The 18,081-nt window shown below is 41.4% G+C and overlaps 1 protein-coding gene across 3 annotated transcripts in view; it reads right to left on the minus strand.

Annotated features, from left to right (window-relative positions):
• LOC137324186 (potassium channel subfamily K member 2-like) overlaps positions 1-18,081 on the minus strand; it is a 138,634-nt gene that overhangs the window by 22,859 nt on the left and 97,694 nt on the right. The window contains exons 4-6 of one of the 3 annotated variants that reach the window (XM_067988321.1): positions 9,560-9,746; positions 3,185-3,193; positions 282-296 (exon numbers count right to left, since the gene is read on the minus strand). In XM_067988321.1, the coding sequence (XP_067844422.1) occupies positions 282-296; positions 3,185-3,193; positions 9,560-9,746 (211 nt within the window). The remainder of the gene's footprint in view (positions 1-281; positions 297-3,184; positions 3,194-9,559; positions 9,747-18,081) is intronic. The other 2 variants (XM_067988323.1, XM_067988324.1) reach the window with 2 other exon arrangements.

The raw sequence follows: 18,081 nt of genomic DNA on the forward strand, positions 1-18,081 counted from the left end.
AACCCCTAATTCCCTTTACTTCTAGGAAATGGTCTATTTCTGTTTTAAATTTATTTAATGATGTAGCTTCCACAGCTTCCTGGGGCAGCAAATTCCACAGAGTACAGTATACTCCTACTAACTTGAAGTCATTTTACACTGGAAAAAAATTTGAATTATCCAGTGCTTCAAATCGGTAGTTAAAATTAGCTATTAGTGGTGCAGGGTGGAATACTAGAGCCTGGTCTTTAGTTGTTTCCAAGCCTTTATTCACATAGGTTTCCCTTACACGTACTCCACACCCTCGCTAAGCTCACCTATAAAAAGGATCCAAGAGAGTCCCCAATTGATACACACCACCTGAATACAGTTAACACCAATTGATATAAATTATACAATTAACAGATTTCCTTATCTCTCTTTAAATAAAGAAAAATTATACTTTATATATACAATACAAACAAAAATTTCAAAAATCAAAAACTTCCATACTCTTTACAACTTATACTATTCATAGCATTAGATTGTGAGGCAACCTTTCTCCAGGACCCCTAATAATTTCTTCGTACATGTAAAACAATCTGACAGCTGATGGCTTGAATCCACCCATTTAATTTTAGAGATTTCCTTTCTCTCCAGCATTTGTTTCAAGCCTGCAAGGTCAACCCGTAACCTTTTCTCACTCACGTTTTTCATAGAGTGTACATTATCCCACAATGAACGATTATCTACATAACATTCAATGGGTATACTATCTTCAGTACTCCCATTGTACAGGATGTCACTCAAAATATTTGCCAAATAAAATCCCATATTCACTGTGTCGACAAGAACCAGTGTTTCAACAGCCAGAGTACTTTTAACAACCCTATTTATTTTCTTAGCTTCCCAAGCTAAAGGACAATATTTCCCATTCTCACCCATAGGAAACATTATGAAACCAGAGGCACTAGAATACCCATCAGGAAGATTCGCATGTGACGCATCGCTAAAGATAACTAGCTTTATTTTCTTTGGGTCACCTATCTGCATTTATCTGTATTTAATTTTCGTAATGTTTTATTTGCCCTTAATACATTCTCTACTATGGGGTGTTTTATTGAAGTACTTAGCTCCAACACATCAAAACTAGCATCTGGTCTAGTCTGAGTGCACAACTACTTTAACTAACTTCGTAAAAATTGTTCTGTCTCTTCTTTAGATATAACATCACCTTTCTGTGATGACCTCGTATGATTCAACGGGATGGGAATAACACTCTCTAAGGAGGACTGTTGAGTTAAAGTTATACCAGACCCACTCTGCTTAATATCTAAACCAATATATTTAAAAGCCCCACAGCCCCACTCCCAATTTTAAATTCTACTCTAATCTTATTAATGACAAATTTCTCAAATTCTGCAGTACCACCCCATAAGAAATTCATCAACATGCATCATGAAGGTGCCTGTAAGTTTCCCATTATGGTATCAATAAAACATTGAGGGATCGGCTTTTAATTGAACACAATCTATTTTCAGCAAAACAGATCTCACCGAAAAATACCATACCCTAGAAGCATCATTCAAGCCATAGACGCATTTGTTTAGTTTCCATAGTTTTCATTCCACATCTGCTGCCTCTTTAGGGGGTTTCAGAAACACTTCTCTCTGAAAAGTATCGCCCTGCGGAAATGCAGCTTTTATGTCAATTGACCTAGACTCCCATGAAAATGTTGCCAAAAGAGCCAAAAAGATTTTTAAGATTACCTTTCCAGCAGTGGGAGAATCCACTTGAACATCTGAATCACCCAGTTTCTCTTCAAAACTCCTAGCTACCAACCTCGCTTTAGCCTTATAAGTCCCATCTGCAAGGAATTTTTCAGTACAAATCCATCTATGCGACAAAGCTGGTTGATTCCTATCTGTTACCTCAGAATAAACTCCAAATTCTTTCCAACTATCTAACTCCCTTTGTTTTGCCTCTCTTACTCGTTTATCCTCAAGTTTATTGGCAGCCACCAAAACTTCACAATCATGAGGACTTCTGCTTCTAGTTCTGATACGTGACTGTTCTGTGGTCTTTGTTTCATTGTCTGAACTAGTCAAGCTACGTCCTCTACTTCCACTTCTAAGTATGTAGGAACAACTGCTGCGAGATCTCCCTCTTTCATCTCTAATTCGTGATTATTTTCTGACATGAGATTCACTTCCGGATTGCATATCACAACTTGTACTCTGCTTTCATGCTCTCCACTCTTTTACCCCATTCTGCAGTCCATGGACCTTGCCTCATGGCCATCATCCTGAACATGCAACCAAAATCTAAACCTACCAGTAGCTTTGCCTGCACGTCCCAAAATTGTTGCATCCCTCTATTCATTAGTCCCTTCTGGAACATATGTCACTTGTGTCCCCACTTTAGGTAATTGATCTGTGGATGTGATAGCTCTGTCATGTGTTTCTTGATCACTGACATTAGCACTGTCCAGCCCTTGATCTACCTCATTCTGTACCTCAGGAACCTCAGTCGGATGCACAAGGTGCCTCGTTTACTTCTATCAACCGCTCAGAGATTTTATAATTAATTGCAATTAATCGTCAGGAATGATTAATTCCTCGTACTGTTTTACCATCAAGACCTATTTCCTTACCGGAGCCTTTCCATTCCCTATGACCCTCTCTTTTATAGTTTACCAAATTTCCTGAATTGAACTCTGTCTCAGATGGTCTAATACGATGCTTCAGTGTTCTACAACTTTTCTCTGATACCTCAGCCTTGATAAAAGCCTGTCTCCTTGTACGTATAGCATTTAAATGCTCAGAAAAAATGGCACTAATTTTAGTCCCTTCTAGAGCAGGAGGATTATCACAAAGAACAGAAGATAATTTGGGATTGCACCCATAGACTAGTTGGTAAGGATTATATCCTCCAACCAGCTGAAGAGAATTCTTTGCATGAACTGCCCAGGCTATGGCAGTTGACAATTTACACACTGTCCAATCAGCCAAAATTTTATGCACCATGCTATCAATCACAGCATGATTCCTTTCACAAAGACCATTGCTAAAAGGGCAGCTGCTGTATTCATGACAATTATATTCATATTCTCACAAATATCTCTGAACTCCACGTCAGCAAATTCACCTCCATTATCGGTCAAACATTTTGCTGGTGTCCCAAGTCCAGTCCCTATCCTTTTTTCCATAATTTTATATAGAATAACCTTCTTCTCCTTAGTATATATTAGTGTAGAAATACTAAATCTCGTAGCCTGGTCAATAAAATGGAAGATGAAACCATTTCTGTCTTTGTCCCATACCTTTAGATCCATGGTAACTACCTCGTTAAAGTCACACGCTAATGGAACACTCACAATAGGTTGTGGGGGCGTCCGTCTATACTTCTTACGGATGTCACAGTTCTCACTAATCTCTTTGAGCCTCGTATATTCCTCATCAACTATACCTGCATCTTTTAGCAAGATCTTTAAATGTAGACAAGTAGGGTGAGCAAATTGTCTATGTAACTTTAAGACAATTTTTTTTTCTCTTATCCTTATCGCCTGATGCCATTAGTACTTGCCTAATATGCCGATGAGAAACATCAGGTTTTATTTAGGGGATACAATAATGCCCTGACTGGGTAAACTGCAAATCAACCGATTTCCCAAAAATGATTGCCTCATCGTGTTCCATGTCAAGTTTCATTTTTGCCTTTTTCGTCGAAAGTTTACCCGAAAGCATAGGTATCTCAGTAGACACTACAAAGGAAGATGGTAGTGGTTGTTGGAGGCCAATCATCTCAGCCCCAGGACATTGCTGCAGGAGTTCCTCAGGGCAGTGGCCTAGGCCCAACCATCTTCAGCTGCTTCATCAATGACCTTCCCTCCATCATAAGGTCAGAAATGGGTATGTTCGCTGATGATTGCACAGTGTTCAGTTCCATTTGCAACCCCTCAGATAATGAAGCAGTCCGTGCCCATATGGATCAAAACCTGGACAACATCCAGGACTGGGCTGATAAGTGGCAAGTAACATTCATGCCAAACAAGTGCCAGGCAATGACCATCTCCAACAAGAGAGAATCTAACCACCTCCCCTTGACATTCAACTGCATTACCGTCACCAAATCCCCCACCATCAACATCCTGGGGATCACCATTGACCAGAAACTTAACTGGACCAGCCGCATAAATACTCTGGCTACAAGAGCAGGTCAGAGACTGGGTATTCTGCAGTGAGTGACTCACCTCCTGACTCCCCAAAGCCTTTCCACCCTCTACAAGGCACAAATCAGGAGCGTGATGGAATACTCTCCACTTGCCTGGATGAGTACAGTTCCAACAACACTCAAGAAACTCGACACTATCCAGGACAAAGCAGCCCGCTTGATTGGCACCCCATGTACCACCCTAAACATTCACTCCCTCCACCACCAGTGGCTGCGGTGTGTACCATCCACAGGATGCACTGCAGCAACTCGCCAAAGCTTCTTCAACAGCACCTCCCAAGCCCATGACCTCTACCACCTAGAAGGACAAGGGCAGCAGGCACATGGGAACAACACCACCTGCACGTTCCCCTCCAAGTCACACACCATCCCGATTTGGAAATATATCGCTGTTCCTTCATTGTTGCTGGGTCAAAATCCTGGAACTCCCTACCTAACAGCATTGTGGGAGAACCTTCACCACACGGACTGCAATGGTTCAAGAAGGTGGCTTACCACCACCTTCTCAAGGGCAATTAGGGATGGGCAATAAATGCTGGCCTTGCCAGCAACGCCCACATCCCATGAACGAATAAGAAAAATGCTGACCAGGCCTCATTGGCACTTAACAGGTCATCTTTCTTGTAGATTTTATCCAGAAATTCTATCAGAAAAGTAAAGCCTTCATCATTATCCAAAAGATCTGCATCCATCTCAGAAAATACCTTCTGATTTTAGTTCGTTCAGGAAGCAACAACACCAAGGCCATGCCTTGTTTTCTCTTTAGTAGAGTAGTAACCCATGTCCACATATCAACCTCATTCTTCCACTGGTCATACGGCTCAAACTCTGAAAATATCAGAGGGAAATCGTACCTCGACGATTGAAACTTGCTTTCTGCCATTTTCCGCAATGGCCACTGGGCTTTCAAGTTATGTTTTGTGTGTCCAAAAGAAAACGTAGTTTCCAACCTTCACCTTTAGGCAACCATTCTCTGCTACCATGTTAAAATTAGATAGACATGTGATGAAGGATAGAATACTAGAGCCTGGCCTTTAGTTGTTTCCAATTCACAGAGATTTCCTTTATACATACACCATACCCTAGATAAGCTCTCCTATAAAAAAGATACAAGAAAGTTGCCAAGCGATACCCACCACCTGAATACAATTAACTCTAATTGATACAAATCATAAAATTAACAAAGGAGGCATTTTTTGCATAACTTGAATTTGAATAAGCAAATTAAGCAATTTCAAATTAATGGCATAGACTGTATTTATCAATATACAACATGGTCTAATGATAATTATTCTTTATGAAAAAATAACTTGAATTTATATCGCACTTTTTATATTCTTAGAACATCCAAAGGTGCTTCAGCCAATTAACTATTTTGAAATCACTGTTGTCTCAACTCATCTGCTGCTCATCCATCCCTTTGTTACCTCTAGACTCGACTATTCCAATGCTCTCCTGGCTGGCCTCCCATCTTCCACCCTCCATAAAGTTGAGCTCATCCAAAACTCTGCTGCCCATATCCTAACTCGCACCAAGTCTAGTTCATCCATCACCCCTGTGCTCGCTGACCTACATTGGCTCCCGCTCCGGGAACGCTTCGATTTCTCATCCTTGTTTTCAAGAACCTCCATGGCCTTGCCCCTCCCTATCTCTGTAACCTCCTCCAACCCTACAACCCTCCAAGATCTCTGCGCTCATCCAATTCTGGCCTCTTGCGCATCCCCGATTTTAATCGCTCCATCATTGGCGGTCATGCCTTCAGCTGCCTAGGCCCTAAACTCTGGAATTCCCTCCCTAAAACTCTCTGCTTAGTCTACCTCTCCGTCCTCCTTTAAGAAACTCCTTATAACTTACCTCTTTGACCAAGCTTTTGGTCATCTGTCCTAATATCTCCTTACATGGCTCGGTATCAAATTTTGTTTGCTAACACTCCTGTGAAGCGCCTTGAGACGTTTTACCATGTTAAAGGCACTATATAAATGCAAGTTATTGTTGTTGTTGTTGATGTGTAAGCAAACACAGTAGCCAATTTGCATATAGCATTGAGATAATTGACCAGTTAACCTATTTTGGTGGTGCTGGTTGAGGGATAAATGCTGGCCAGGACAATTCACCTGCTCTTCTTCGAATAGAGCCATGGGATCTTTTACATACATCTGAATAGGTATCTTAAATGGGACTTCAGTTTAACATCTCATGTAAATGATGGTACTCTCAACAATGCAACACTCCCTCAGACCTACTTACAGGCATTCATCACTTCCACCTACTAAAAGATGCATAAGAGTAGCCTGCATTTTTTTTTTATTCGTTCATGGGATGTGGGCATCTCTGGCAAGGCCAGCATTCATTGCCCATCCCTAATAGCCCTGGAGAAGGTGGTGGTGAGCCACCTTCTTGAACTGCTGTAGTCCGTGTGGTGAAGGTTCTCCCATAGTGCTGTTAGGAAGGGAGTTCCAGGATTTTGACCCAGCGATGATGAAGGAACGGCGATATATTTCCAAGTCGGGATGGTGTGTGACTTGGAGGGAAACGTGCAGGTAGTGTTGTTCCCATGTGCCTGCTGCCCTTATCCTTCTAGGTGGTAGAGGTCGTGGGTTTGGGAGGTGTTGTCACCCTCTGATTCCTCCCTTCTTTTCTCAATACTACCACACCATAGTATGTGCTGAGATAAAGAACCCACCAGAGGGGAACCTAATAGCATCTTTTTATTCACAAAAACAAATTAATGGTCTAGTCCATTCCTTCAAAACAAACTCAAGGATATCAAACCATCTTCAATTTGCTTAATATTTATGTTAATAATCTTTAATGACTATTTAAAAAAATAATTTGCTTGGCTACATATAAAAGCATGATCCAAAATTATGATTTTTATTTCGTCAGGATTGCCATTCCCGGCAATTTCCGGATGAAATGTATCCCAGGCTGTTAAGAGGAGCAAGGGAGGAAATAGCAAAGGCTCTGACCATCATTTTCCAATGCTTTCTAGCTGTAAGTGTGGTGCTGGAGGATTGGAGGACTGCTAACATTGTACACTGTTTAAAAAGGGAGAAAGGGATAGACTGAGTAATTACAGACCAGTCAGCCTAACCTCGGTGGTGGGCAAATTATTGGAAAAAATTCTGAGGGACAGTATTAATCGTCATTTAGAAAGGCACGGATTAATCAAGGACAGTCAGCATAGATTTGTTAAGGGAAGGTCGTGTCAGACTAACCTGATTGAATTTTTTGAGGAGGTAACAAGGAGGGTCGATGAGGATAGCGTGTTTGATGTAGTCTGCATGAATTTTAGCATGGCTTTTGACAAGTTCCGCATGGCAGACTGGTCAGAAAAATAAAAGCCCATGGGATCCAAGGGAAAGTGACAAGTTGGATCCAGAATTGGCTCAGTGGCAAGAAGCAAAGGGCAATGGTCGACTGGTGTTTTTGTGATTGGAAGGCTGTTTCCAGTGGGGTTCCTCAGGGCTCAGTACTAGGTCTATTGCTTTTTTTAGTATATATCAAAAATGTAAGGGGGCATGATTAAGAAGTTTGAAGATGATACAAAAGTTGGCCGCATGGTTGATAGTGAGGAAGAAAGCTACAGCAGGAAGATATCAATGGACTAGTCAGGTGGGCAGAAAAGTGGCAAATGGAATTTATTCCAGAGAAGGGTGAGGTAATGCATTTGAGGAGGGCAAACAAGACAAGGGAATACACAATAAATGGTAGGATACTGAGAAGTGTAGAAGAACAGAGGGATACTGGAGTGCATGACCACAGATCCCTGAAGGTAGCAGGATGGGTAGATAACAGGTTGAGAAGGCAAACTGGGTACTTTCCTTTATTAGCCGAAACATAGAATATAAGAGCAAGGAGGTTATGCTAGAACTGTATAAAACACTAGTTAGACCACAGCTAGAATACTGCGTTCAGTTCTGGTTACCACATTACAGGAAAGTTGTGATTGCACTAGAGAGGTTACGGAGGAGATTTACGAGGATGTTGCCAGGGCTGGAGAATTTTAGTTATGAGGAAAGATTGGGTAGGCTAAGGTTGTTTCCTTTGGAACCGAGGAGGCTGAGGGGAGATTTAATTGAGGTGTATAAAATTATGAGAGGCCTAGATAGAATGGATATGAAGGACCTATTTCCCTTAGCAGAGAGGTCAAAAACCAGTGGGCAAAGATTTAAAGTAATTAGTAGAAGGATTAGAGGGGAGGAGTTGAAGAGAAATGTTTTCACCCAGAGGGTGGTGGGGGTCTGGAACTCACTGCCTGAAAGGGTGGTGGAGGCAGAAACCCACATCACATTTAAAAAGTACTTAGATACGCACTTAAAGTGCCGCAACCTACAAGGCTACAGACCAAGAGCTGGAAAGTGGGATTAGGCTGGATGGCTCTTAATCAGCCGGCACAGACAAGATGGGCCGAATGGCCTCCTTCTGTGCCGTAAATTTCTATGATTCTATGACACAGTCCATGCCCAAGGAGGTTGAAAATAATGGCAGCTTAATATCAGGCTCAAGTCCAGTTTGCAATATTGGGGCAGTACTGGATTTCCATACAACTGTATTCAGACTGAGAATAAGAATGGTGGACCTTCTTGGGAAACAGATGGGGAGAAAAGAAGAAAATCTATTGTTTAAAATCAGCCTCCAAGACAGACTTAAATCCAGCGCAGAGCCGAATAGCCTCATCTGGTGCTAAAATTTACTCCTGTCTATGTTTCTAAGTCGGCATTGGAAAGCTATTCAATTTGTCAGACTTAAATATCCCTTGCTAGCTCACAGCCTTAAGATTTTTTTTAAATGTTGCTACCCTAACAACAAAATGTCAGCTTGGAACCTGCACTGACATTTTCAGCCCAATTTCTGTAGCATGCACTGGGTTTAGACGACTACAGGTTATGCTTCCACTCCCCATTTCCCCCTTCTCCTTCCCCATCAATGGAGAGGTATATAAAATATAGCTTCACTGTTGTAACTCCAGTCACAGAGAACAGCTGCTCATCCACCATCCATCCAGATAGAGGAAAGAAATGACATCCATCTCCTTGGAACATGTCATTCATGGAGATCTATAGGTACTTAGAAACTGGTTAAATGAAAGATTATTTAATATTTATAAATGCATGGTAATGCTAAAATTGAACTTGCAATTGAACAATGAAACAGATGTAAGTTTTCAAATTAATTTTTGGAGGATGGGGTAATCCTGAAATCAGGGCATATATATGTGTTTAGACTATCACATCTTATTTATTGGAAAGTTAATGTTGTAAGCCTAGCAACTTAGACTCCTCATGGGTAGTACAACACACCGGTATCAAATTAAATGAAATAAAATAAGTTTATTATATAATCACAAGTATTGGCAAAATCTTACCTGCCACAAAATCGCCAAATCCAATCGTTGTCAAGGTGATCACTACAAAATAAATAGACTCCAAAGCTGTCCAACCTTCTATATGTTTAAATATGATAGCAGGGATAGCCACAAACAACAGACATCCAAAGAGTACGAATATAAAAGTGGAGATTACACGGATTTTGGTTTGACTGATCTTCCATTCCTGCAAAAGAGGGAAAAAATATTTGAAGACATGTAATTGTTTTCTGCCTTCCTGACCCTTTTCAACATTTTCACCTCAGGACGATGGAACAACAGACTATGTTCTTAAGACCATATTGGCATCATAAATCCATTAGTTCTGATGCCTATGTTACCTTAAGAATCTACCAACAAGAGACAGCACAGGAACCATGGTGGAATATCCTCCATGGTATCCACTAGGCAATGACAAATGTATGACACACACAGGAGTTGCAAACCCACAGTTGAAAAGGTGGAAAGCTTTCCCATACAGTTCTACCATACAGCTCAATAGAAGACACCATAAGGATCTGGTGGCTGGCCAGTTGTCTTTAGTTTGGAACTAATGTATTCTAAAACAAAAACCCAACTTTCACAGAAATTTTAACTCTTCAAGTCACAATCACACAAGTGCAGTCCCTTGAACCTGGACAATACATGAAGAATGGCCACCCAAATGAGAGCTATTTTACCATGAGGGAATCATAGCTGAGCCCAATTATGTCTTTAGCTAATATCACACAGGCATTTTTATCAGAAGTCACTGGATAGTGATTAAGAGCAAGAACTTGAGCTGATTTTTCAGCTCTTTGGTCGAGGGGTCTAAGGGCGATTATAGTATCCTAACTGCCACACTTCCGAGGTTAAATAACTCAGCACAGGTCATTGTGCTGATATTAAACTGAAGTGATGAACTAGTCCTTGGAGTGAAATTGTGATTCCACGCCCACCACCCCCCTCCTCACCCACACCCCCCACCCCCAGTTTCACCAATAGGACATGTAAGGTTCTGTGTCTTTAATAATGTCAAAGCCAAAAATTCAATGTTAATCCCTGAGAGCAACTCACCATCTCTTTTGACATTCATGGAATTTAAGTTAATTCTCTCAATATAACATTAGGGCATCCAGATATACAATCACCACAAGGCCACCATTAGTTGTGCACAAACACCACCATTTTGCCAAAAGATCAGACATGGGTACAAGATCGGTTCATAACACCATTAGGGAAACACTACGGCCCTGTAATTCCGATGCCCACCATCCGCTGCCATACGTGCATCAAAATGTAACTTAAGTTATCCCTTATGTATCAACACTGACCCGATTGGACATCCCAGGTTCAACTAATTAACATAAATCTGGGCAGGACATAAAAGAAAAAAAGAACTTGCATTTATATTGCACTTTTCATGACCCAAAATGCTTTACAGCCAATGGAGTACTTTTGAAGTGTAGTCACTGTTATAATGTAGGGAAATGCAGCAGCCAATTTGTGCACAGCAAGATCCCACAAACAGCAATGAGATAAATAACCAAATTTTAAAAATTTTTTAATAATTTTGGTTGTTGGATAAATATTGGTCAGAATACCAGGAGAACTCCACTGCTCTTCTTCGAATAGCGCCATGGGATCCTTTACATCCAACTGAGAGGGCAGGGAGGGCCTTGGTTTAACGCCTCATCTGAAAGACAGCACTCCCTCAATATACTGCACTGAAGTATCAAACTAGATTATGTGTTCAAGTGTCTGAAGTGGGGCTTATCCTATAACCTTTTGATCCAGAGGCAAGAATGCTGGCACATAGTCCTGATTCTCACAAGCAATAGGCTTGAAACTCCTTAGGAGGACCAAAAGTTTATGGGGGATGGGCAGAAGAAAGCAGAGTGTGTCATCATTTTAAGACAGCCTGCATTTATAGGTAAATGTCAATAGCCATGAAATAAACATGGCAGCATCAAGTGGGAGGAAAACACGTGCTGTTAGTTTTACTGAGAGTGATTTGGAGCATCTCTTAGTGCGATAAGGCAGAGGAGGAATGCATTTTTGGGGGTTGGAGGCAAAAAGTCTGCAAACTGGACTGCAAGAGCTTTTTGGAACAAAGTGGCATTGGCATTAAGTGGAACACCTCTAATCTCCAGGACACTCCTGCAATGTTACAAAAAGTCCAATGACATACAAGGGTAACAGAGGTAGGTACTATGGCAACTATCTGTCAAGACTAATTGGAACCACAGATCCTGTCACGTGTCACAGTGAGCAAGGAATTAACAGCTGCAGTTACTCTATCACCAGGATCTCTCCAAGCACCTTCCCTCACCCTGTATCTCTGTAACCATACCTCCCTATCTCTGTAACAACCCTCTGCGAACTCTTTAGAAGGCATCTAAAATGCGGCCCCTTTTTTTCAAAAATACCATGGTAAACAGAAGATATAGCAACAAGATGTTTTGAAAACTTTATTCTTTGCAGTTCCTCTTTAAGGACATATTTCCTGTTCAATATAGGCATTGTCTGCTGGGGCATAGTGTAACACAAGACCGAATTGAGAATGGGTGATGTCATCCCATTCTATATCCATCATTTGCATGGGTTAGAGGGTAGACATTTTTTAAACTAGTCTCTACTTTCAGCGGAAGTTTGAATGGGGCGGATCCAGGGTCCATCCTATATTGTGGTCCACAAACAAACACCACCCTGTCCTTCCACTCTCCTACCCCATGGAAATTTCAGTGTCTATGTATAATCTGCTACCTGATTACCATGGATTGGGCAGACAGGTCTACCCCACACAGATCCCAAGGATTGGACAGATACATTTAAAATAAATCTATTATTATCACACTACAAAGTGGAGTACTGTTGGCCATGCCTACAGGAGTTAGGAAAATGATCATACTTCAGATTTAATCATTTGTGTATGCTTACTTTCCATGGTGGTGACTGGGTGGATTGTAACCTATCATACCTTCATACAATATTAATCACCCACATACTTACATGCTTGAAAATCAGGGCAATGAGATTGAAAACATGCATTTTATAGGACTGTACAGACACAAGCAATTTGTTTCTTTTAAATGTCCCTATGTATTGCAATAAACCAAAGAAGTTACTTTTTCACATTGATCAACCCCAAAAATATAAGTGAATTTTATCTCCAAAAAGTAATTGCATTTCAGGCTTAAGCTTAAAGAAACATTTTTAAAAACTCGTATTCAATAATTTAACAAAAATGCTAGAGGAACTACAAGAAAAACAGGCTTTGGGCAGTCATTCAGTGGATGTAAAATATTATGCCCCACTTAGTAAACCTGGTATAATATGTTCAAATCTTACGGGAATTTATACTGAATAATATGGCTGCACCAAATCAAATATACTTAATGATTTGGAAAACATATAAATCAAAAGATTTAAACTTATAATAAGTGTATATGAAGTGTGGAAAAAAGGAAAATGAAAAGGCAGGACTGAGAAGAGAATTAAATATTAAAGTGTGCATGGCTTGGTGGCTCTATCAGTAGATCATTGGATTTCCATTCAGGGAGCTTGTGTTTAAATCCCAGTCTTGACAGTCTTTTAAATTATATTCCTCAATGTTTGCCACTTCTGGCCACCAGATGGATTACCCAAGCCTACTGCCTCAAGGAAGGAAAAGCTAGTATGGATAGTCCTTGAATACGGAAATATCAGCCAAACAAAAAGCAATGACAATGATGGTGGTGCAAATGGAAATGTGGTGCCATTAAGGATTAGACAGAGGAGATTTAAGCATTTTATTTCGATGAAGCTACTTTTAAAATTTAAGTTTATTTGCAGTATTGTGCTAAAATAAATCATTTTAATAGTATGAACACCTCTAAATGTTTAAACTGTTTTACCATATTTTCAACATTTAAAAAGAATGAAAGTTTTGTCTATCCTTTGACCTTAGGTTAGTAAAGAAATAAAACATATTCGCCATGCTTTGCATGTAAATAAGAACATACGGGTACCTTCAAACCTTCAACTTTGAATTTTGAACGATGGTTGGAAACAGCCCTGTGATTCTGTTTCCTCTCGTATTTTCTTGTTGTATGAAGACAGTGGTGGAAATGAGTAGTTTGGTGGGATACACTTGAGGTGGATGAAGAAAGCTTTGAGAAGAGATTAGGACAGAAAAAAGTAAGGAAAAAGTGATAGATATTACAAATCTTATATTTGTGTACATTTCACGTCTGCAGCACTTGCCTTTCTGTTGCCATGATTTTGCTTGAACTTTTTCCATTATAAAATCCAACGTCCATATTTATAATGGAAACCACCTGTGTAAACTTTTCACTCTGTGCAATCTGGCTAGCAAGTTGCACAATCTAGCTATTGAGTTCTCAAAATGATTTCTAATTTCTTTTTCGTCCACCATTTTTTGTCTCAGTAACTCAAATTTCTAATATCCCAAAATAAGGGTTTAACCAAAATATATATTTTTTATATATATATTTCACAATAACATGATTAAATCTATCTATAAAATTGTATTTTGTGTCTTTTAATACCTTCATTAAAGTATTTACTGGAAGGTTTCAATCTTTTCCAAAAGCCTGGCCTTAAACTTAATATTTTTGCCCAGAGCTGTGATGCTGTGAGCCAGATAAGGGCTGTGCAGTCTGATCATGTGTAGTGTACCTATTTTCCCAGGACACATCAGTAACGTTGAGTCAAATGTACTGAGAAATAATTTCCAGCAGTTTCTGCTCAGAGGTTTTTGAAGTTATTTGAAGAAAAGCTAGAAGTCAAATTTCAAAAGCTTTCCTGAGGTAAAATTCATATTGTGCTTTTTTTTTAACAGCTGTATGTACGTATGAGAGAAGAAGTGACTGTTCTGATTAAACATCTGTTGTATCCTTTGTTTTGTATTCAATAAACTTCAAAAAGTGAAGAGAGACCAGGATTAGGGAGAGAGAAAGAGGCTGGGATCAAAGTGAGGGATGAGAAAGAGAGAGAAAGGGGAGGAGGTGAAAGAGAGTGTTTTTCTTCATATAATGTTGCTTCAATTTTCAAAAAAAAATCTCCCTTTGAATTTTGAAGTCAACTAATTACCATCGCCTGTGTTTTTGTTGACTGTCAGAAAATGGTCAATGCTAATAGCGTCCACCTGTGAGACGGGGAGGGGGAGAAATTCAACTCACGGTCACCCATTTTTCCAGTGTAAAAACCTTCAAATTTTGTGGCAAAATACCCCAGAATTACACCAGACACCATATTGGCGACCTTTAGTTATACAAGGTGCCCACCTGAAACAGGGGTAGACTCTATAAATATGCAAATCAGGCTCCTACACCAGTTGTAGGACCCCAAATCCGAAATTCAGGTACAAGTGGGCGGATCTTGCACCACGCATGCTTTGCCTAGTTGTATCAGGCGTTGAGTGGCCTAACCAGTAATCCTTAAAGGGACACTGGAGGTTCCTCAAAAAACAGTCCAGCAACTTTTGAGTTTTCCTTTTTGTGGACAGGAAAAGCTGGAATGCTCCTCATGGGCACACAAAAAAAGACCGGCCCACTGCCGGTATGTTAAAGGCCTCCTACCGGGATGGCCTTCCCCCCCAGTTATGACCTGTTGGCCAGCTCGACGTAAGAGTCAGTGGATTTCCCAGCCTCCCCAACTGAAAAGCTGCAGCAAGGTGCCTGTTTGGTGACCACAGCTCTCTGGTGGCATTTATATGAGGCCCGAAGCCAAATGTTGCTCATGCCTAAGGCCTGCATGATCCACCTCCTACAGCTGTCCATCCGACTTTGGGCGCAAGTCGAATTTCTCAGCGTGAGATTTTAATTTCTAACACCCAAGAGACAAATGGCAGAAGAGAGAGAGAGAAAGGCAGACAGACAGTTTCACTTCTCATTCTAATTTGATTTTTTTTTTAAATTTGAACTTTGAAAGCAAATAAATCCACTGAAGGAAAACTAGTTGAGGGTGAGAAGACCTTTAGCTTCTTGCCTCCTGCCTTTGTTAGGAACATGTGAGAATGGGAGAGTGAATGAAGAATTAAGGGTGAGGTGAGTAGCAGCAGAGCAAGGGGAAGGGGAGAACACAAGGGTTGAGTGGGTAGGTCAAAGGAGAAAAGATGGGGCAGTGTTGGGAGTAAAGGTTTGGCAGAAAGGGGAATGGATAATGGGAAGGTGAAAGGATAGGGGACATGATAGGAACGAGGAGGTGGGGGAAGTGATTAGATGAGGTGATGGCACCAGAGCCACTCAGGGTCATATTTTCCCTGCAAACCCCACCTCAAATGCAGCCTGCAGCATTGGTGGTTGGTTTCCATACCATGCCACACCACCCACCATCTCACCCATGACAGGAAAGAAGAAAAGAAAAAGACAGTGAAGGAAGTAAAGACTTAAGGGGAGAGAAGAGAGAGAAAAAAAATGTGACACAACCAGAAAAGGAAAGACAGAAAAGGAAAAAGGAAGACAGCAGAGGCAGGTAAAAGAGAGAGACCATGGCCTAGGAATTTATTGACACCGCGCCCATTTTACAGGTGTAAAATGGGCACCTAAGCTTCCAATACAGCAGGAGGCAAGTGCACGCACATTCCGCGCAGGAAGTGCGCCACCTGCCATATTGGTAAAGGCACCTGCATAAGTGTCCAGGGCCCATACATGCTGCGGTCAGTATTCTCAGGTGCTTGGGCAGCCTCCTGAAAGGTAAGTTGTAACTTTTTTTACTCTTTTACTTACCTTATTGCATACAGTGATTTTTTTTAATGCATAAACTTTTACTGTCTGTTTTTTAATTAAAATTACCCACAAAACTAGAATGCTTTAGTCAACCCTGGAAAGCTGATTATCCCAAGTTCACAGGGTTTTTTTTATTCTTAACTAATTTATTTTAAAATAACTTTTCATTACTGCTATAATGAAGGTGATGGTTGCCAGTGCTAGGAAAAGGAATACTTTTTCATTTTTTTCGTATCCAGAGTTCAGCATTAAGCACTCGCTAGTAAGATACAACATTCACCAGATTCAGAGTGAAGCTCACTATACTCAATCCCAACATGCCCCAGAGTGGCGGAGGTGCGGGAGCGGACCTAGTGGAGCACTGGAGGTGGCAGAGGGAAGCAAATAAAGGTCCAGGCTCGAAGGCCTAAACTCACTTGGAGCAACGGAGCGGACCTAGAGGAGCACCGGTGGCGGCAGAGGGAAGCGAATAAAGGTCCAGGCTTGAAGGCCTAAACTCACTCGAAGCGGCAGGAGCGGAGCTAGAGGGGCACTGGAGGCGGCAGAGGGAAGCAAATAAAGGTCCAGGCTCGAAGGCCTAAACTCACTCAAAGAGGCGGTATAACTTGCGGAGACAGTTGGTAGGAATCGAGGGAAAAAAACAAGGAGTAATGTCACAGGACAGCAGGTAGGTGATTGCCTGGTAAGTATTACAGCTTCTTTTTCCCCGCTGAGTTAGGGAAGTGGGTAAAATTAAATTAAAAGCTGGGAGTGTAAAATTGTTGTTAGTTTATTAAATTTAATAACTTAAATTAGTTTATTGACTAGACTAATAAAGCTAAAGAGCTGATTGGCTGGTAGCTGGTGAGCGTTCCTTTTTCTGTTGAGTTATTTCTTTAAGGCTTAATTTATTTTTGTTAAGTTTAATAAACAATCTAATAAATCAAGGCGAATGTACGGCCTGTGCCAAGTGGGAACTCCAGGACGCTTCTCATGTCCAGGCCAACCACAGGTGCAGGAAGTGTCATCAGCTGGAGGAGCTCGAGCTCTGGGTTTCGGAGCTTGAGCAGCAGCTGGAGTCACTACATTGCATCCGCGAGGTTGAGAGCTATGTGGATAGCATGTTTCAGGAGATGATCACCCCGCCGCCTAAGAGAGTGCAGGCAGAGAGGGACTGGGTGACCGCCAGACAGACAAGGAGGACCAGGAAGGTAGTGCAAGAGTCCCCTGAGTGCATCTCACTCTTTAACCAGTTCTGAATACTGGTGAGGGAGAGGGTTCCTCTACGGAGTGCAGCCAGAGCCAAGTCCACAGCACCATGGATAACTCAGCTGTACAGGGGGGGAGGAGAAAGGTCAGGCGAGCAATAGTGATAGGGGGTGATATAGTCAGGGGAGCAGACAGATGTTTCTGCGGTCGCAGACGTGATTCCAGGATGAGATGTTGCCTTCCTGGTGCCAGGGTCAAGGATGTCACTGAGCGGCTGCAGAACATTCTTGGGGGGGGAGGGTGAAGAGCTAGAAGTCGTGGTCCATATCGGTTTCAACGACATAGGTAGAAAGAGGGATGAGGTCCTGCAGGCAGATTTTAAGGAGTTAGGAAAGAGATTCAGAAGCAGGACATCAAGGGTAGTAATCTCCGGATTACTCCCAGTGCCACGCGCTGGTAAGCATAGAAATAGGAGCATAGGGCAGATGAATGCGCGGCTGGAGAGATGGTGCAGGAGGGAAGGCTTTAGATTCCTGGGACATTGGGACCAGTTCTAGGGAAAGTGGGACCTGTACAGGCCTAACGGGTTGCACCTCAACGGAGCTGGGACCAATGTCTTCGCGG

This window comes from Heptranchias perlo, chromosome 8 (assembly GCF_035084215.1).
Source record: "Heptranchias perlo isolate sHepPer1 chromosome 8, sHepPer1.hap1, whole genome shotgun sequence".
Classification (NCBI taxonomy): Eukaryota; Metazoa; Chordata; class Chondrichthyes; order Hexanchiformes; family Hexanchidae; genus Heptranchias; species Heptranchias perlo.